Raw genomic sequence first — 22,347 nt, forward strand, 5'->3', positions numbered from 1 at the left:
ATATGTAAATTATGTGTGTTTGGTATATTACATGTAATATGTTAATTATTTGATAAATTTATGTAAATTTATGAATATCATCATGAATCTATATTACTTAGTATATGGTTAGTCTCTTAGCCTCTTAAAAGTATCGATGGATTAACCTGTAAATTCCTAGGACATTGTTAGGTTAAACTAAATGTTCTTAGAGAAGAACTATGAAAAACTAAATCCGGGGTGTGGTTAAAGAAGACTACTTTTAAGAACAAAAGCTAAGAGAAAGAGATGAACAGTAATAATAGATTCATGAGTGGACAAAGTCCGAAAAAAAAAGGAAGAAAAACTAGAAACTAATATGATAATTACATAATAGAACAAGAGAGTGAGGAGTGCTGAGTAGGATTGTACAATTTTAAATTTTAACGAATTTATTGAAAAATCCCCTTCTTATATATATATACATATATGTATATATATATATATGGAATTGATATCAAAATAGGAGGAGAGTAAGTATCCTACAAATTCCTTTCTTTTTTACTATCTTCTCTTTTTTATGTTTCATTACTTAAATTTTTTTTTCTTTGTCTTCAATTAATTAAAGTTTAATGCTGCCATTATTTGTTTCAACTTATTTATTCTACTAATTACTTTCTTCTTTTACTTTGTCTTAATTTTTTGAGTCTCTAATTAAAATTTATTTTCTTTTTAATTTATCAATATTTTGGACATTTTCTTATATTTTTATTAAATAATTTCTCAGAAATAAAGTTGTTGTTCCAAAAAAGATTATGCCTCAATTTTTTTTATTTACTGAAGTTTTTTTTTAAAAAAAATCAAAAAACTGAAATATCAAAGATGGGGATATTTAATTCCCATCATTATTAATGCTATTAACTTATTATTTTAGTTCCTTCCTTTAAATCTTATTATTAATGTTATTTATGTTATTTCGTCAAATTACTTTTTTTTTACATAATTTTATTTGCCTTTTTGAATTTTCAAATTATTTCTTTTGCTAAAAATCTCTCCCTCATTTTTTTCAGATTCTATTTGTTTGATACACAAGTGACGTTATTATTATTGTTATTGATCAATACTTGGGTTGACTAGATTTTTTTTAATTAGTCACGTTTGTATATGTATAATTCGCTGCTAACAATTCTTTGTTTGATTTATATTTGTATACGATTGTTTGTATTTGCATATGACGATTATTTCCTTTGAGTTTTCAGTTTTGTCATCATATATATTCAATCTTTTTGTGTATAACTTTATAAAGTTTGTATAAGCGTGTTGTTTTTGAATTTTATATAATACGATTTATATAATGTAATTTGTATAATATATTTTGTATGATTGCTTAAAGTTCATATATTTATGTTTGTATCAATTTGTTATTTCGAGTTTTACTATATTTTGTATAATTTTAAACTTTATATTACTCAATTATATAAAAACACGTGAAAATTATACAAATGTACTCGCAAATTATACAAATGAGATGCGAATTATACAAATTATTGTCCTCTCTCCTCCATCTCACAATTTCGCTTGTCATATATACAAATGCATATGTATAATATACAATTATATTATTGATATACATATATAATTCACTTCTCTTCCACTTCTTGCCCTCTCTCTTGCTTCTCTGCTTTTTATAGCATTTAACTAAAAATTATAATTATCAAACTATAGCCGTGAAAAGTAATTATATTATTTGCGAGGGGCTATATATGTGAAAGCAAGAGGCGTGCATTCTATTGTTTACATTCAACGACTAAACCAACCACTTTGTTTTACCCTCAATCCCAAGTCCAACCTTTTGGGACCACTGATATATAGTTTTCCCTTCCCCGGAAATATATATTCACACCGAAGCTTCCTCTTTTATCTCTCTCTTAGCTTTCTTTTTCCTCTCTTTGGCCTTTGCTCTAAACTCTATCTATCTACAAAAACCTCATATACACTTCCTCTGTTGTTATTAATTCTTGCTCGTTGCACGTTCTGTATTATTAATTGATTGATGAGTTTCTGATATATATAGATGAAATTATGTGTTTTTTAAATGGATATGCCGGATCAAAGTTCACCAATTTTGATGACTAGTTTACCGGAACAGGACGTAAAACCGCTAGAGCACCAGCAGCCGCCGCCAACGTGGCTCAACAGGGAAATACTTTTACCACAAACTCAGTATACTGGGGAGTCCAACTCAAACCAGTGGTTATCGAGGTTCAGTTTACAGAGGAATGTTCAGGCATCCAATGATTCCGATTTGACTAAGGACGAGTTTGGTGAGAGTGAAGCCGTTAATTGGCAAAATGCGGGGTATAAATCTGAAATTCTGGCACATCCATTGTTTGAGCAATTGTTGTCAGCCCATGTGGCGTGCTTACGAATAGCAACGCCTGTAGATCAGTTGCCTAGAATTGATGCACAGCTGGCACAGTCGCAGCAAGTAGTAGGCAAATATTCCGGCCTTGGACATGGGAATCTTTCTGATGATAAGGAACTTGATCAGTTTTTGGTAAGCTTTTTCTTTTCCTTCCATTTGAGAACATATGCAGTTTGCCTTCAATACGAGTATTAGGTTTGAACTTTTATGGAATCCAAAAAGTTTGTGTCTATTGCTCTTTCTGGATTTGATTTTGCTATTGAGTGAAGTAGGATAGGATAGTCTGAGACTTGTTTGTCCAAATTTAATGTTTTCAGCCATCTTTAGTGGTAATTTTGGGAAAACCCAAAACAATTAATATTTGAGTCAAGAAATCATGTTCTGTGTGTGTGAGTTGATTTTTAAGAATTTGATACCATATGAGATAGTTCCAAATTTAAGAATTACTCGTATTTCTTTGTCGTCCTTGCATATATTTAATCACCGGTTTGGCTGAATATGAAATATATAGCACAAGTCTTTGCTCATATGGTCCTTTAAATAATAGGACCACTGAATTAAATGTCAGCTCATCAATTTGTGTGGCTCCTACTTATCTTGTTAGAAGAGATCAAAATTTCTTTTTGGAAATTACTAGCCACAAAACAGAAAATTTCGTGAGGCATCAACATCTTAGGCAGAAAGAATATCCTGTCATCCCCGACCAGGAATTTCAACCTCTCTTTTCATTGCTCAAGTGATAACTCCAGGAATCTCAAGTAGTAGTATCTTAAAAATTTGACTACGTATATGTATACACAAGAGATGAACTTATGCAAGTTTAGGTGAATGGTGCCACTAATTATTGCAGACTTGTCATAAAGTAGTTTCTTTACTTTATTATACAATGTTGATAAAACCAAGATCAGATGTCAAGTCTCAACCTTAAAAATTTTCCATTTAATTATATTCTACTTAATTAATGAACTCACACCATTTATTGCTGTATCTCAGTTCGGGAGTAGTAACTTTTGGCAAGCGACACAGTTTTTTATTGTGTAAAAAGTGTAGCTAAGTACCTAGATCTCATGTGTTTCTTCAAATGGTGTGGAATAAAAAGACAAAATAATAACTCTGAAGTGAATCTTCCCTTGACGTTTATACTATCTCGCTCATAGGGAGATATCTCTTATTCACAAACTGATCTCAAAATTGCTTGGTGCTAGAGCTTGTTTTAACTCTCTATTTTTTTTTGTAGACACATTATGTCCTGTTGCTTTGTTCTTTTAAAGAGCAACTACAACAACATGTTCGTGTTCATGCAATGGAAGCAGTTATGGCTTGTTGGGAAATCGAGCAGTCGTTGCAAAGCTTAACTGGTAATCCATTATTCATTTTGAGACATTTTTATGATTAAAATTTACAGTGACTTTTGTGATTTTCTTCTGTTAATTTTATATTTTCTGAAAATATACTTGGACTATGGAAGTGATATTGCATTTATTCCCGATCTAATCCAAGAAATAACAATTGTATATAATGGATTCGGTTCCTTTGCAATCCAACCTGAATATAATTTTATTCTTATCCTCTTATTGTATTCAATACTTTTACAATGAAACTTTCATATAATCTCAGATCAGACTTCATTCTCTTATCTCTCTGTTATAATCTCTATGTTGCTATTTACCCTATTGCTCTAAGTTAGCTCATTTTAACCTGCACAAATGTCGTGCATATATGAGTCCAAGGGACAGATTTGGGTAATGATTTCCTTAATATTCATAATTTACTTAAATAGGTCTGTTATCTTTTCTGAGCATGCCCTTTTAGAACAGAACAACTGTAGGATAGAGTTTCATGTCATCTGTTCAAATTTTAACATTTGATTTCAGTGGTAGAAACTATTTTTCCATTATATCAGGTAAGTTATTAAACATATATGTGACGAATCTGTTAGAAGTATCAAACTAGACAGTTCTAAGGTCTGTGGTTGGTCATGGGAATTGCAAGCATGAAAACATGGTAACAAATGATCATCACGTTGAGGTAAACTATTGAGCTCTTTGAGTCGTCTCTCGGTGATGTTTTAGCTACAAATATGACTATTTATGAAATACATTTTGTTAACCTTCTCATGCCTGTCATACAGTTGAGGAAGAAAAGTAAGAAGTGCATTTTCTCTGTAGTAAATTGGACTTGTATCTCTTTGAAGGACATTATTTTTTTCCACCTATTTGGTTTGATACTTCCTTGTGGCTTGAGCCTGCTGATAAAAACTAATGAATGGAAAAAGATATGATTTTCACAATGTGTGTATCCCCTGCTCAGTATGGTAGAATACACTTAATTAATTCTTTTCTCAAAGATCATAAACAATTGTAAACCAAAGGACTTGTGCATGATATCTATTAACTTTTCATGTGTTTCTTCTTGTTTTCTTTTTATTCTGGGGAAGTTGAAATTACTTCCTGTAAGTTTATCACTGTTATCTCTTTGTATATTTTCTGGGATAACCTGGTTGAGTTACCTTTATATTCTGTAAAAACTATATATAATGTTTTAGCCGTTTATTGAAGTTATATTGTTTCTACATGTGTGTGTTGCTTATGCAGGAATTTCTCCAGGAGAAGGTACAGGTGCTACAATGTCTGATGATGAAGATGAACAGGTGGATAGTGATGCCAATTTGTTTGAAGGAAGTTTAGATGGTCATGATAGCATGGGCTTTGGTCCTTTGATCCCAACAGAGAGTGAGAGATCATTGATGGAGCGTGTGAGGCAGGAGTTGAAGCACGAGTTGAAACAGGTAAAGGAGCTATATTTTCTATGTAACTGTCTTCAATGTAACTCATCCAACTCCTTTAAATCACAAATAGGGTTACAAGGAAAAACTAGTGGATATTAGAGAGGAAATTCTTCGAAAGAGAAGGGCAGGAAAACTCCCTGGCGATACCACCTCTGTTTTGAAAGCTTGGTGGCAATCACATTCAAAGTGGCCATACCCCACTGTAAGCTTCTAGTTCCCAATCCAGTCGAGTTAATTGACCTGTAGACGTACTAAATAGCATCCTCTTTTCTCTTGCAGGAGGAAGATAAGGCAAAACTGGTACAAGAAACAGGTCTTCAACTAAAGCAGATAAATAATTGGTTTATCAACCAAAGGAAAAGGAACTGGCACAGTAATCCTTCCTCTTCTACAGCTTTGAAGAGCAAACGCAAAAGGTAATTAATTATGTACGTTGAGCATAGATAATAAATTGTAAATGATTTCACGTAACATAATTATTCAAATCTAATCCAGGTGAATCTGAAAATACTACTCATCATGTCAGGGAAGTTGTTAGCAAGCTTCCTTGGATGAGCTACGTACCTAGTGTCCAGCTACTACCTCTACGTAGTAGATAGAAAGATGGACTCATTCAGTTAAAGCAACAGGTCAATTATTTGGCAACTGCAGGACAACTACAACTATTACAGACAGATCCTACTTGATCAAAAGATGGATTGATATGATAATGTGTTGAGGAAAGGCTAGTTATTTACGTAATAGTCTGATGGGGAGGGTGTACGGTGACTAATATAGGTCAATCACAGTCATCTATAATTTAATCACAAATTAGTTGGGATCGACTGCATCAATCATCTGTATCAATTTCGTGTGCACTTGAATAGGTGGAAACTTCAGTGACTCAATCATGCAGCTTGCAGAGATCACTACCACATTTTTGTTTGGGGTTAGATATGGGGGTGTACAGTTGAATAATCTCAGTTTTATCAATACTTTTCTTGTCGTTATGTAAGAATTAAGATTGTGTAGGTATTCTTAGCTCTATGTATAGATGGTTTATGTCATATATCATGTTATCGTTTACAATGTGATGAAAAAATAAAAAAGAAGAAAGAGATATTGTGGTTGGATACAAATACTTGTATGGATGGAACTCGCTTAGGTTCGGAAATTATATTTACCTGAACATTGTTGAAAAGTTTAAGATGGAAAGCAGTACGGCAATTGCAGGTAAGGCATGTGCTTAATTAAGAATAATATTTTCATGTCTTGAACTCCAGTTCCTTATAAAATTGGAAGGTGTAATAATCCCCAAGTCTTCAGAAACTACTCCATTGCAGTGTCCAATTCTGCTAGAGGAACAAGTTCTTTGATGTGTTCCTTTGACATCATTGCTAAATTCTTCACTTCTTCTTAGAGATTTATTGAACTTCATTCATCAATAAGTCATAACAGTTATCCAGGAGCCATTACACCCAACCGATGCAGAGAAACATATCAATCGTGGAAATTCCACATATAATCATATATCAAATAGTTACAAGATCTGCAATCAATCAACAGTAACACCATCAGGGAAATCATATCCCCACTGACCTCAAAGTGGTACAATCTATGTATCTCATTGGCCACTCACACAATCACTTATCTGTTCACACATGCTACATGGTCTTTGATCTTGTCTATATAGTCATGACCTGTACGGATTCTTAGGTGTCCATGCACCATATCGATGTGGTACCCGGTCCCATACACAATTACTTGTTCATAAGCTCACATCCAACATGAGTCTCATCATCATGATAATATATATCCATCACATAAAAAAATATAATACAAGTGTAGTATCAGATCGAACATACACACTCAACTGTTTGTCCATGAGCTTACATCAGACTCAACCCACTCACCCTCAAAATAATAGATGTATTCTTACCATGACAACATATTTCAGTAAGCTTACTATTCAGTTATCTCTCAGGACAACACAACAAGCACAAAATAAATCACAAGTGCATAATTATACACATCAGTCATAATAGGTAGTTTAACAGTTCACATGCTTATTTAACAGGCATCATTAGATCAATAATCACAAAACTTAGGCTATGTATGAAGGTCAATCAACATGGAACACAACTCATATTACATATAAGAGACAAGTCAAAGTCTAACTCTACCTAAATATGTAGTTATCAGAGTTGCTTTCCCCCACTTTAACGTATTCAAGTTATTTTACCAAGTTAAAAGAATTATTCAATCATGCTTGGCTTAATTAATATTTTAGGCCTAACCCCTTCTTACATGATTTAAGTACCACTTGTTAACATCATATATTAGTCCTCATTATGTAACACCTTGGATTTTGGAAAAAGGAAAACATAGCATTTTTGTGGCTATTGTTTGTGTTCTACGGGTCCAGCCTATGGGCCATAAGAGATTCTACGAACTGTAGAAGGCATCCGTATAAAGTGGGTTGAATTTTAGGAAAATCTTTCTATGTCCGACCAGGAAGGTCTATCAAACGCTTTATGGGTCGTAGATAGGGCTCGTAGAAAGGTCCCAAACTTAATGAAATATTAAGGTCAAAGTTGAGTTCTACAATTGGGATCTATGGACAGTAGAAGGTTCTACGGTCTGTAGACAAGTCTCATGAAAATTTAGCTTGAAACTAGGCTCCCGTACTTAGTCTGTTGTTGACCAGTACCGACTGTAAGGTCACACCCATAGACTAGTTCTATAGTTCATTTTTCATGGGGTTTTAGGTCTTTTCGCTAAGTGTCTAATACCTAATCTATGCCCTTTTTACCCCTATTCTAAGCCCCATTTAAGTATTTTAGTCCTAAAACTATTATTCTAAGATCATTCTCCTACATCCCAAATTCCCTCCAAGTTCTTCCTCAAATTTCTCTCTCAAGCTAATGAAAAAGAAGCTAGGATTACACTTCAAGGTCTCCAATTCACCATAGATTTTGAGATTTGATCATCTAGGTATGTTAGTATTCACCGATAGAGTCCTTTTATCGATTGGATCCCCGAAGATCCAAATTCTAAATCTTTAATTCTCAATTCAAAGTTAAGGGTTTAGTCAATCTTCATGGGTTTTTGTCAACTATGATTCAATTAGTTATTTTCTATCTTCTGATGCATGAATTGAAGTATTTAAATCATTTTGTGTTGAATTCATTTGAACCCATGCATGATCCATGATTTTGGACTATGAACACATGATGAAGCTTATGAACTATGAAATATAAATATATGAAGATATGTATGTTTTTATAAGATTGATGTACATGACTTGAGAGTGCTTTTAGATGAAAGTATCCATGAAACTTTAAAAGGTTTTCTCACATAAGGATTAATAAGTTTGAAAGATTTTCTCACCTATGTTTAATCAAGATTTATGGAGCTTTTCTAAATGACTTTAGCTTGGAGTGGTAGGTTAATTATGCATGTCCATAGATGATGAAATGAATATGATTAATGATTATAATGTGGGATTTTACTTAGTATCAAGAGGATATTGAGATGGAGACTCTCCCATTAGTAGAGATCAGGTCGCTAATAGCAATCCCATTGTCCCTGATTACTTGCCCCCGTCGGATGTCTTAGCTAGAGGATCTACGTAATCTAGAAGTTTATGGTCCTTACCTTGGAAAGTAGGACATCTTTTTTTGGTGTAATAACACAATATTCCATGTTTTAGCTCACATGATTTATGTCAGTTAATGGTAAACATACCACAATAATAAACTAGGTTACTATCAAAGAATCTCACAAAGTGTTTAAATATGTTAAGCTTGGAATGATCATGATTCTACTTGTATTGTTAACCTCTTATCTCATGATGTAACTTTGTCATTGCATATCATGTAAAGTTCTTTTAACATGATTTCATATCGTTAATGCATTGATATCATACTTAGTATATTCTATGTACTAATGCATACTTGTGCCTACATTGTTTCACTAATGTTGGATTCGACACTCTTTCTTACATACCTGTGGCTAGTTGATCTCCCTCGTTGATTTAAATGTTGGTGAGCCCTCATTTTTCGAGGACCAAGATGCTTTTATAGATTTTCTTTATTTCAGTTTTTCAGACTTTGTACGTGGTGTATGGGTTACGTCCCAGTCACTTCTTTTGGTGTATTAGATGGCTTGTTTCGACTATGTTAGACTTCCTCTTTGTCAAATTTTTTTATGATACGAGAATACTTCTTTTTTGAATTCTTTATTTCTATTATCTTGCATGATGTATGCTAAGTGACCCGTGTAGGGACTTTTTAAGGTTCTATACGTCATGTTAAACCTAGGGTTTACTTTCGGTCATGAGTCATCACAAATATGGTATTCAAAGACAAGGTTTAGAAAGGTCTTATGATGTCTCATAAAGCATGCCAAATAGATTTTTGTTCATGAGTGTGAAGAACACAACTCTTATGAATATGAGGTTATAAGATGTCTAGAAAATTCCATTTCTTTCATCATTATAAAGTCATGCGATAGAGTTTACTTTATATGTCTCTCCTATTCATTATATGATGCTCTTAGGATATGGCCCTGGCCTATAAGAGATTATGTTAGAAAGAATGCAAGAGAGAATGTGGAATAGGAAGCTCCTCAAAATCTGACCGAACCTTTTGCTGAACAAGTGATTACTGCAAAGTTCCGACCCACTTTTCATGTGTTGCTCAAGCTATGACGGGTCAAGCCAATAGAAAGGCTAATTCTCTTTTGAACCCAAATGTGGGTACGGTGGCAACCAGAGTGAGAGACTGTACTATAATTAATCCCCTAAGTTTCATGGTTCAAAGGTTAAGGAAGATCCTGAAGAATTCATTGATGAAGTGTATAATGTTTTGATGATCATGGGAGTGAATCCGGTGGAAAAGGTGGACTTGACCAGTTATCAATTTAAGGGTACTGCTCAAGTTTTGTTCAACCAATGGATGGAAGAGAGGCAGTTAATGTGTATCATCTTGATTGGGAGAAGTTTAAGGTTGTTTTTCTTGTAGATTCTTTCCCCTTGAGATGAGGGAGTCAAAAGTACTTGAGTTCACTAACCTTCGTCAAGGAAATATGAGTGTGAAAAAGTATGTTTTGATTTCACACAATTGTCCAAAGATTCCTTTAATATGATTGATGATTCTAGGACAAAAATAAGTTTGTTTTGGATTCCAAAATGACAGTTAACAAATTTCGTACCGCCATGCTAGGAAATGGATATTTTCTATTTGATGACACGTGCACAATAAATTGAATAACATAAGCTTAATGAAAGGTATAGGGAGTAAAAGAGATAAAAGACCAGTAAAGGTGACTTTTCACATTCAAGGTCTGATGGATATGGTCATTCTAGATGCCGAAAAAGTTTTCCAGTCAAGTTTCTAATAATAAAATAGCGCCGAAGTTCAACAAAGATAGGGTATCTAACCCTAAACCTCAAGGATGAAACAATGGTGGATCTTCCTTTTCTACTTGTGCTAGGTGTGAAAGGAAGCATAATGGTAAGTTTTTTGCAGGTAGGGATGGTTGCTTTAGTTATGGTAAGAGTGTCACAAGAGGAGGGATTGTCGTCAGCTGATACTAAAGGGAGAGATGGTCTGCAAGCTCTTCAGAGTGTTCAGGTTTAAGTGCTGCAAAGAAAAATCAATTTTATGCACTTCAAATTCGACATAATCAAGAGGGTTCTTCCCATGTTGTTACCGGTATGTTGAAAGTTTTTCATGTAGCTATGAATTTGATATTTTTCGAAAGTGTTGTTAGACCCTTTATTTAGTCTCTACTCCTATTGTGAATCCATTGTGACTAAGAGAGTCTACAAAAATTTTCTCGTCTCCTTATCCCATAGAGTCACTCATGTTGATCTTGTAGAGCCTGATATGTTGGATTTCAATATTATTTTGGAATGGATTGGCTCCATTTTTGTTATAATTTTATTGATTGTGAAACCCGAGGGGTTAAGTTCAGTTTCAAAATGAGAGCGTCCTATATTGGATAGGGAGAAATTCTATGCCTAAGGGTTAGTTTCTTTCTTGTCTTAAATCTAGAAAAATTATTTCTAAGGGTTTTATATTCCATCTTGTTCGGGTTAGGGATAAGTATTCCAAAACCCATATTCTTGAGTTGCTCCCCTTGGTAAATGAGTTCTCGAATGTATTTCTTGATGATCTACCATTGTTTTTTTCGAAAAGGAAATGAAGTTCATGTTGACCTTCTCCCAGATTGGCACACTATCTCTATTCCTTTTTATTGTATGGCTCCAACTAAACATAAGGAGTTAAATAATTCATTGAAAGATTTGTTGGATAAGGTTTCATCTGATCGAGTATGTAACACTCCAAAAAAATTTTGAGCTTAGACTCGAACCATCCTTCGTTGTATAAGATTTTACCGAGGAATTAAAATTTTTCTAAGTGTTAAGGTTAATAGATGTAGCACCTTTATTTTCAAGAAGAACCAAAGAGAAAAACATTCAAGTCATTCTTAGTTCTGGTAAGTTTTGGATCAATTTGAAACAATCATAACTACTAGTATTGGGTTTTATTTGCCCTAAATTTCTTACCATAAATAGGTTTTCCTTTTAGGCAAAGGTTTTGGATTGACTAATCCTTTTCTTGTAGGAAAAGGTTTAGGACTCTATAAATAGAGGAATGTTCCTTCTAAGTTAATCAGCATTCACAATGTAGTCTTAAAGGCTTTGAGAGTTTTGGTTAGGGGGAGAATTTGTGGGTCACAAGCTTGATACGTTATCACTTGTGTGAACCTCCCATGTATTCCGAGTGAATTGGTTGAGGTTGTTTCCCTCTGTATTTTGTACTCTCATATTTGTAGTGGATTTCTCATCTCCTTTGTGGACGTAGGTCGATTGATCGAACCACGTTAAATCTTTGTGTCTTTTTGTATATTTCTCGTTGTCTTCTTACTCGTAGTCTTTCGAGGTTTGCATTGCTAGCTTCGCGTTCACACCTGCTTATTTACGGTCCTAACAAGTGGTATCAGAGCCAGATTCAATGATGGAGTCAGGTTTAGTGGTTCGATAATCGATGATTGAACCAGGTTAGAAAGAGGTGTTCATCTTGGCGGGTGTAGTTCTAGCCGCAACCTTTTTGACAGTAATGAAGATTTTGTTGGAGAAATTGTTTCAGAGAGGTTCTCTGTGTTGAGACATAAATTTTGCAAAGGAGATTATGGAGAGGAGAAGCAAGTTGTTGAAGATTAAGTGAAGAAGGTGGACAAATTTATTTTGTCAGAAATTCAGGCCAAGGGGGAGATTTGTTGGGTTTTATTTGCCCTAAATTTCTTACCATAAATAGGTTTTCCTTTTAGGAAAAGGTTTTGGATTGACTAATCCTTTTCTTGTATGAAAAGGTTTAGGACTCTATAAATAGAGGAATGTTCCTTCTAACTTAATCAACATTCACAATGTAGTCTTAAAGGCTTTGAGAGTTTTGGTTAGGGGGAGAATTTGTGGGTCACAAGCTTGATACGTTATCACTTGTGTGAACCTCCCATGTATTCCGAGTGAATTGGTTGAGGTTGTTTCCCTCTGTATTTTGTACTCTCATATTTGTAGTGGATTTCTCATCTCCTTTGTGGACGTAGGTCGATTGATCGAACCACGTTAAATCTTTGTGTCTTTTTGTATATTTCTCGTTGTCTTCTTACTCGTAGTCTTTCGAGGTTTGCATTGCTAGCTTCGCGTTCACACCTGCTTATTTACGGTCCTAACAAGTGGTATCAGAGCCAGATTCAATGATGGAGTCAGGTTTAGTTGTTCAATAATCGATGATTGAACCACGTTAGAAAGAGGTGTTCATCTTGGTGGGTGTAGTTCTAGCCGCAACCATTTTGACAGTAATGAAGATTTTGTTGGAGAAATCTTTTCAGAGAGGTTCTCTGTATTGAGACATAAGTTTTGCAAAGGAGATTATGGAGAGGAGAAGCAAGTTGTTGAAGATTAAGTGAAGAAGGTGGACAAATTTATTTTGTCAGAAATTCAGGCCAAGGGGGAGATTTGTTGGGTTTTATTTGCCCTAAATTTCTCACCATAAATAGGTTTTCCTTTTAGGAAAAGGTTTTGGATTGACTAATCCTTTTCTTGTATGAAAAGGTTTAGGACTCTATAAATAGAGGAATGTTCCTTCTAACTTAATCAACATTCACAATGTAGTCTTAAAGGCTTTGAGAGTTTTGGTTAGGGGGAGAATTTGTGGGTCACAAGCTTGATACGTTATCACTTGTGTGAACTTCCTATGTATTCCAAGTGAATTGGTTGAGGTTGTTTCCCTCTGTATTTTGTACTCTCATATTTATATTGGATTGCTCATCTCCTTTTTGAACGTAGGTCGATTGACCGAACCACGTTAAATCTTTGTGTCTTTTGATATATTTCTCGTTGTCTTCTTACTCGTAGACTTTTGAGGTTTGCATTGCTAGCTTCCGCGTTCACACCTGCTTATTTACGGTCCTAACAACTAGTACATGATGAGTTAGGTGACATACAAGCTGAAGATTAACACCCTTTGAATCACCTTTCCAATGCCACCGAGTTTGCTAAATTTCGAGCTCTGAATTAAAAGTTATGACTGATTTACTAACGACCTCAAACCTGGTAGCAACTCCGCGGTGGCTCTGCGTTACGGAGCCAATACGGACCTCACTGCTTGCTGAAAAGTTATTCCGACTTAAGTCCTAAAACCCTTAGGAAGTCATCTAAATTGCCCTTAACATTAATCAGTTTTTTCATAAATCAAACCCTCTCTTCCACTCCAAAAATTCTAAGCTCAAGGAATTCAAGAAACACTAATCTAGGGTTCATATTTCAGGATTTTCCTTCAAGTTGCTTCAAAAAGATGGTTCTTTCATGTATATAAGCTTTCATATTGTTGGGTTTGTTCGCCCACATGCCAATCATGATTTATTCAGCGGAATTTCGTTCTTTAAATTTAAGGATTTAAGTTCTTGATAAGTGTTCTTGAAGTTTCCTTATCGATTAAGTTTTGATGTTAGATTCTAATTGGGTCAACTTCAAACAACCATATATCGTAAATATAAAGAGTTATGTGAGCCATAAAATGTGGAATTAAAGGTATTTGAATCTACTTTCCAACATTATCAATTTTACGTTAATCCAATATTTGAGTAAAAAGTTATGACTATTTTAGTAACCTATACAATGCTATCACGAATTTAGCTGACGAAAAAACATTAAAAAGGATTGTTTTTTGTTTTTTACCTCCAAGAAAACCGCATACAAATTTCATGACTGATAAAAGGGTAACAAAAAATAAATCAGATTTTCATCTTTTAATCCATAATTCTCTTTATCTCAAACCTAAGACAAAACCCTAAGGAAAGAACAAAGTAGAAGACTTCATTCAAGATCCTCTCAGTCTTTTTTCAAGATTCTTCTAATATTTTTCAAGATTCTTCTTCAAGGTAAGATTTTCTTAAAGAGTTCAATTTTTATCAACTCAAAATTCTCCATACAATTATGAATCACTATTGAAAATCATAATTCTTGGCTATAGAGATTTCAAGAAACTAATTCAAGAATCTCAAGAAAGGTTTTCTTGGCCATTTACCTTCAAGCTAGGGTTTCAAGTTCTTCTTCAAGATTCTTCAAGAACCTTGTTCTTTCTCGTATGTAATGATATCATAGTGTTGGTCTAGTTCGTCCTCACACCCTACATCTACTTTTAAGTCAGTAAAAGAGAAATCTAAGATTTTCTACTAGATTTGAGTATGCTTGAGATAAGTTCATTTAAGTTCTTGAGTTCATGGTTATTTGAAAATTTCTATTCATAATTATTGAGTTTTAAACTGAGCTTTGAGGAAGTAAGTATGAGAATGAGCAGAGTCGTATACATGATTTCTACATTGTTGTGTAGACCCTCGAATTGAGTTCTAAGTCTTGATATTGAGTTCATAATCCCTTTGAGATTATATTTCTAATCATGAGACTATTGCATGTTACCCATGAAGTCCTTGAGTTGAATTTTTCATGCCCATAATTGGGCATGAACCCTATAAGTCGAGCAATCTTGATATCAAAAGTATGTTGAGTGCTTGAGTTGAGTAGTTCATGACCATAATTTCGCATGAATCCTCTGAGTTGAGAATTCTTGGAATGAGTAGTATCATTGAAGTTCTTGAGTTCCAAGTATAGAGTTCTATCTATGGTTATTGGAAACCTTGTATTGAGTCGTTCATGTCCATGATTCAGTATGAACCATATTTTAAGAAGTCTTTTACAAATGTTTTAACTTTGCATTAAGAATTAAGTTTTGATTTGAGTAAAGAGTAAGAGTAAAATTCATTTTCTTTAAAATGATATATGAGAACTTATTATTCCCAAGAGTAAATGTTTTCATATTTAAGATGAGAGGAAACTGAGATTTCTAAAAGAGTTTTGAGCAGTTTGAATACGATCTCTTTTCAGAGAAAGATTTTGAGTAATAATCTCAAATCACAGAAAAGTCGCACTTTTAAACATATGAGCTAAGTATTTTGGGAATAGTACTGTGCATCGATAGGGGACGAGTTTGAGTTCAGATAGCTCATATCTTCATAAACCACGTGTCCATCATGGGTAGAAAGGATCATACTTTTTAAATGAATCCTTAGTGGTTTTTAGCATAGAGTAGTGGATCCACTTAGCTAATGTGTCCTATATGACATCAAAGTTTAAGACAGTTCTGACAGCGTGGACAAGACGTTGTATCATCATTAGGGCTCATAGTGATGATTGTCGACTGAAGAAACACCCACAAAGTTATATTATATTTTATTATATAGAAATTGGGTTGTTATTGTACTCTTCAATATATTAAGTTGCATTCTAATGTTTTAAAAGTTTTCCATATATTGCATTTGTATTATTTCTTTATCTTGTGTTGAGTATCCAGAGTTAAGTACCGAGAGTAGAGTATCATATAATTGAGTTGAGTATCTAATCTTTGAGTTGAGTATCTTATTTTTGAGTTGAGTTGAATTAAGAAGAGGTAAGTATGTTTTCTTTTTTACCAGTTCAAGCTTATGTTTATGCTTTAGATTTCCCTTATATGTTCGTATATTCCACGTACCGAGTCATTTTGCTTGCAATTTCTCATAATGTAGATACATGTATTCAGGGTCATTAACAGGAGCTTCATTGATACCACATGCAGTTCGAGTTAGTTATGGTGAGCCTCCTTGCTTCCGGAGGATTTCATTTAGCTTTTCTGTTATATCAGTTGTTAGGAAGTCATGGGTCTTGTCCCGACATCTATCTTTGTCATTTGGAGGTTTCATAGATAGACAGTAGAATTATAGAAGTGTGTTCATTTATTTTATTTAAGGGGCTATTTGGTTATTGGTTAGAGTTATGTAGGTATTAGCTATGCAGAGTTAAGTTATGCAGGTATTAGTTATGCAGGGTTTAAAATGCATGTATTAGTTATGAAGGTTTAGTTATGCAGGTATTAGGGTTTAGTTATTCTAATATTTGATTAGCATATGTACCGTTAAAAAATATACAATCAATTTCTTATATTAAAAAAATATTTATATTTGCATAAATCAATCAAAACGGTAAGTATATAAAAAGAAATGAAAATAATCTATATGTAATAAGAAATAAAAACAACACATGTTGATAGGAGACAATAAAGTTTCCAATTAAAAAAAATTAAAACAAATAAAAATGGGCTAAATATAAAAAAGAAATAAAAACATTAAACTTATATATATGAAAACAATAAAGTTTCCAATTAAAAACAATAAAATAAATTAATAGGTTAAATATGTAAGTTATCATTTTAATACATGTATAATTAATACCCACATAATTTATTCGACCTTCTACCCTGCATAACTTTATAAATAGATTTCCTCATAAGTTATGTTGGTATTGATTATGTAGGACTACAAAAATGCAACCAAACATGGTGTAAGTTATGTTGACTTTTCTACCTATACAAAAATTTCTACCTAACATAGTATAACTTAATACATTGTTTTATACATGAATAAAATGTAAGTTATACCGTAATCAAACGACCCCTAAATGTTTTAAAGGCTTAAGTTGCAAATTTTGTGGTCAGTTGAATATATTACATTATTTAGAGTTTTATTTTGAGTTAAAGTTTGCATTTAAGTTTTTCATAAATTTTATTCTGTTTTAAGCTTTGTATACTTAATTTAGTCTTCCTCTTGTAGTCAGTCAGGATGAGGGTTGCTTGGGGAACATCAATGGTTCTCAAGTGCCGATCACGTCCAGGGTATAGGCTCGGGTCATGACAGAATATCTCTCCACGGGGTGCTCCAATTTTATTTGTTCGTAACAAGTATGGTTCACTTCGTAAGTTGTGTTGCACATGTTGAATATGGTAAGAATAATTGGTTCATGATGGGATCATAGACTAGTTGGTCTAGGTGTTCGTTTGGTAGATTTTGATAAAAGGTGGTGTTATTGTTCAAAATTGTTCGGCATGTATGTTGTTTCGGATGTGAAAGAAAAGTAAGATTTTTATTGGATTTTGGTTGCTTTGAAGATGTGCTTAAATTCCATTGTGGTTTTCTTCCAAGAGAGAGATGGTGTACTTCAATTTCAAGATCGTTTTGTGTTCCCAAAGTTGATGATTATACCCGCTTATTCTCAACAATTTTAGCATATTGTTATTTACCTGTTATAATCATAATTTGAATTTCAACTTAAGAAAAAAGAGGTTACAAGTGAAAAGATAAATCCTACAAGATATAAAATAGATAGTGATTCATACCCTTTAGAATGAGAGCATACATTACAATAATTCAAATAAGGAGTCTTACAACATGTTGAAATTGAAGATTAATTTGAATTCAATTAAAAATTATTTTCAAATGGGTTAAAGCTTGAAAGAGTCTAGATTGACCTAACTAAAATTATCTTGAGCTCAATACATAAAAATTTGGGCAGGTTGGATATTTGGACTCATTTTGACACCTCTAATATCAAATAAATTATCACTAAATATTTTTACAATAATAAATACTACATCTTAAAGAAAACTCTATTGCCACTACGTTTTTTGTGTTATAGCGTATTGAGACAAACATATTACTAACCTATACTCCAAAGCTTTGGAAAATATTATTGATACCTACTTTTGATTTTTCATCTAATCTATAAGATGTCGTGGAAATAATCTCCAAAATTAAGGGAGTATGAAGGGTGTCGCAGGACATTGATTTGTTGGAAAAATGTACTAAATATATTTATATAATGAAAAGGAAAATTCAAGTATAAAGAATATATAATTATGGTTACATTGCTTGAATAAAAAGTGAGTGTAGCCGAATTAGTTGGGGATTGTAGAGATGGCAATGGAGTGGGGCGGGTCAGGTGGTGTTGAGCTTAATTCGTAAAATTTATTATATCACACTGCATAACCATTTTTTTATCGTCAATCCGTCCCACCCGCGCTGCATGAACCCTTCCCCTATAATATTTATTTTAATATTTTCCTTTTAAAATTAAGTTTGATAAAAATAAATTTATTTTCTCATTAGTTGTATTGGTTTAATAGATAATGACTTAAAAATTTATATTATAGAGATCTGTTGAATGCCTTCAATCGGACCCGTTACAACAGAAAGGACGGGGGTCTCGCTTAATTATCTGTCAATTCTGTATGTTGGGCCCAAGCCTGTTAGGGCGTAGCTTAGCACTATATATAGACGCTATGGCAAACCCTATTCTGTAATTCTGTTCTTGCCTCTCCATAATAAAACTGCTCCCTCTCTTTCCCGTGGACGTAGCCAATTTATTGGTGAACCACGTAAATCTGTTGTCTTGTTTTTCGCGTTTATATTTTCTCGTATTATCTCGAATTCCGCACAACAAATTGGTATCAGAGCCTCTCGGTTAATCGGTGTTCTTGAAGAATTCAAGATGTCTGCTTTGAACGTGAAAATCGACAAATTTACAGGGAGGAACAGTTTCAGTTTATGGCAGATCAAGATGCGGGCTTTGTTGAAACAGCAAGGTTTCTGGGCGCCGTTGTCGAAAGACAAGAACGCCGTCGTTACTCCTGAGATGGCGATTCTGGAGGAAAAGGCGCATTCGACGATCATGCTGTGTCTCGCGGATGACGTCATCACGGAAGTCTCGGATGAAGAGACTGCTGCTGGTCTGTGGTTGAAGCTGGAGAGTTTGTACATGACAAAATCTCTAACCAACAAGCTGCTTCTGAAACAACGTCTATTCGGTTTACGAATGGCTGAAGGTACACAACTCAGGGAACATTTAGAGCAATTGAATACTTTGTTATTAGAATTGCGTAATATCGATGTGAAGATCGAGGATGAAGATGCTGCCCTGATTCTGTTAGTATCTCTCCCAATGTCGTTTGAGAATTTTGTTCAATCGTTCATTGTTGGGAAAGATACTGTGTCGCTGGAAGAAGTCAGATCGGCCCTTCATAGCAGGGAATTACGGCATAAGGCTAACGGCACAAGTACGGACATACAGCCTTCCGGTCTGTTCACCAGTAGCGGAAAGGGAAGGAAAAACGGCGGAAAGAAAAATAAGCCGATGTCGAAGGGTGCAAAGCCAGATGATGTTTGTAATTACTGCAAGGAGAAGGGACATTGGAAATTTGATTGTCCGAAGAAGAAGAAGCAATCGGAAAAACAATCAGTTTCTGCTGCTGTTGCTGAAGAAGACACCAATTCTGAAGAAGACATTGCCCTAGTTGCGGATGAGCACACTCATCATTCAGATGTGTGGGTTCTCGATTCTGGGGCATCCTATCACATCTGTCCTAGGAGAGAGTGGTTCACGACTTATGAGCAGATAGACGGAGGCAGCATCTCGATGGCCAACAGTTCTGTCTGCAAGGTGGTTGGGACAGGCTCGATCAAGATAAGGACACATGACGGTAGCTTCTGCACATTGAACGAGGTCAGGCACGTTCCATTGATGACGAAAAATCTGATATCTCTCAGTTCTTTGGACAGCAAGGGATTCAGCTGGTCGGGAAAAGATGGAGTCTTGCGGGTCTGGAAGGGTTCAAATCTGATTCTGAAAGGTGTCATGCGTGGTACTTTGTATTTTCTACAAGGTTCCACGGTTACAGGTTCAGCCCATGTTGCATCGTCAGAAGTTCACCAGGAGGATATGACTAAGTTATGGCACATGAGACTTGGTCATATGGGTGAAAGAGGGATGCAAATTCTGTCAAAGGAGGATCTTCTTGCTGGTCATAAGGTTAAAAGCCTAGAGTTTTGTGAACATTGTGTCTTTGGAAAACTACATCGCAACAAGTTTCCAAAGGCCATTCACAGAACAAAAGGCACACTTGATTATATCCATTCTGATTGCTGGGGTCCATGCCGTGTTGAGTCTTTGGGAGGCTGCAGATTTTTTGTGTCCATGATTGATGACTACTCAAGGATGACTTGGGTGTACATGATGAAGCATAAAAGTGAAGCTTTCCAGAAGTTCAAGGAGTGGAAAATTTTGATGGAAAATCAAACAGGGAAGAAGATCAAGAGGTTGCGAACTGATAATGGGCTGGAATTCTGCTGGTCTGAATTTGATCAATTCTGTAAGGATGAAGGGATTGCTCGACATCGTACAGTCAGAAATACACCACAGCAGAACGGTGTAGCTGAGCGGATGAATCAAACACTTCTGGAGAGAGCAAGGTGCATGCTCTCTAATGCTGGGCTAGATAGAAGATTCTGGGCAGAAGCGGTTAGTACAGCTTGCTACTTGATTAACCGCGGACCACATACAGGCATACAGTGCAAAACACCTATGGAGATGTGGTCAGGAAAAGTTGCTGATTATTCAAATCTGAAAGCTTTTGGTTGTACGGCTTACTATCACGTCAGTGAAGGTAAGTTAGAACCAAGAGCTAAAAAGGGAGTATTTGTGGGCTACGGAGATGGAGTGAAAGGTTTCAGAATCTGGTCTCCAGCAGAAAAGAGGGTTATTATGAGCAGGAACGTTGTCTTTGATGAAAGTTCTCTGCTTAGAACCATTGTGAAGCCTACAACTACGTCAGAAACTGGGAGTCTTGATAAACAGGTGGAGTTTCAAGTCATTCAGAACGAGAGCGATTTGAAAGAACCTGAAGAGGAGGATCAAGAGCCACAGACAGAAACTGATATTCCAGAATCTATGCCATCAGATATCCATCGGAGTATAGCTCAAGATCGGCCAAGGAGGGTTGGAGTTCGGCCACCTACGAGGTATGGTTTTGAGGACATGGTGGGTTATGCACTGCAGGTTGCTGAAGAGGTAGATACATCTGAGCCGTCTACTTACAAAGAAGCCATTTTAAGTTCTGATTCTGAAAAATGGTTTGCCGCTATGGGAGATGAGATGGAGTCCCTACACAAGAATCAGACATGGGATCTGGTCATACAGCCTTCGGGGAGAAAGATTATTACTTGCAAATGGGTTTTCAAGAAGAAGGAAGGGATATCACCAGCAGAAGGAGTCAAGTATAAAGCCAGGGTTGTTGCCAGAGGTTTCAACCAAAGAGAGGGAGTGGACTACAATGAGATCTTCTCACCAGTGGTCAGACATACTTCCATCCGAGTGTTACTAGCGATAGTTACACATCAGAATCTGGAGCTTGAACAACTTGATGTGAAGACAGCGTTTCTACATGGAGAGTTGGAGGAAGAGATATACATGACTCAGCCGGATGGTTTCCAAGTTCCAGGGAAGGAAAATCACGTCTGCAAGTTGAAGAAGTCCTTATATGGACTTAAGCAGTCTCCAAGGCAGTGGTACAAAAGGTTTGACAGCTATATGGTGAAGTTGGGCTATACTCGGAGCTCATATGATTGTTGTGTCTACTACAATAGGCTCAAGGATGATTCATTCATCTATCTGGTGCTTTATGTAGATGATATGCTGATAGCTGCAAAGAAGAAGTATGACATTCAGAAGCTGAAGGGTTTACTTAGTGCTGAGTTTGAGATGAAGGATCTGGGAGCCGCTCGGAAGATTCTAGGGATGGAGATCATTAGAGACAGAGAGAGAAGGAAACTTTTCTTGTCACAGAGAAGCTACATTCAGAAGGTCTTGGCGAGGTTTGGCATGTCTTCATCTAAGCCTATTGATACCCCCAGTGCTGCCAATATCCATCTCACTGCCATGTTCGCTCCACAGTCAGAAGAAGAGAAGGAGTATATGTCACGAGTCCCT

General features: G+C 35.2%; 1 protein-coding gene across 2 annotated transcripts; it reads left to right on the top strand.

Annotated features, from left to right (window-relative positions):
* Positions 1 to 1,752: 1,752 nt before the first annotated feature.
* LOC107028613 (homeobox protein knotted-1-like 3) lies at positions 1,753 to 6,289 on the top strand. 2 transcript variants are annotated; one of them, XM_015229751.2, is made up of 6 exons: positions 1,753 to 2,515; positions 3,621 to 3,741; positions 4,978 to 5,171; positions 5,242 to 5,373; positions 5,451 to 5,587; positions 5,667 to 6,289. In XM_015229751.2, the coding sequence occupies exons 1-6, from the start codon at positions 2,054 to 2,056 to the stop codon at positions 5,668 to 5,670; spliced, it is 1,050 nt and encodes a 349-aa protein (XP_015085237.1). In that variant the 5' UTR covers positions 1,753 to 2,053; the 3' UTR covers positions 5,671 to 6,289. The 2 variants fall into 2 exon arrangements, with proteins under 2 accessions (XP_015085237.1, XP_015085236.1); XM_015229750.2 differs by having other exon boundaries at positions 5,698 to 6,289.
* Positions 6,290 to 22,347: the final 16,058 nt, after the last annotated feature.

Source organism: Solanum pennellii, chromosome 8, assembly GCF_001406875.1.
Source record: "Solanum pennellii chromosome 8, SPENNV200".
Taxonomy (NCBI): domain Eukaryota; kingdom Viridiplantae; phylum Streptophyta; class Magnoliopsida; order Solanales; family Solanaceae; genus Solanum; species Solanum pennellii.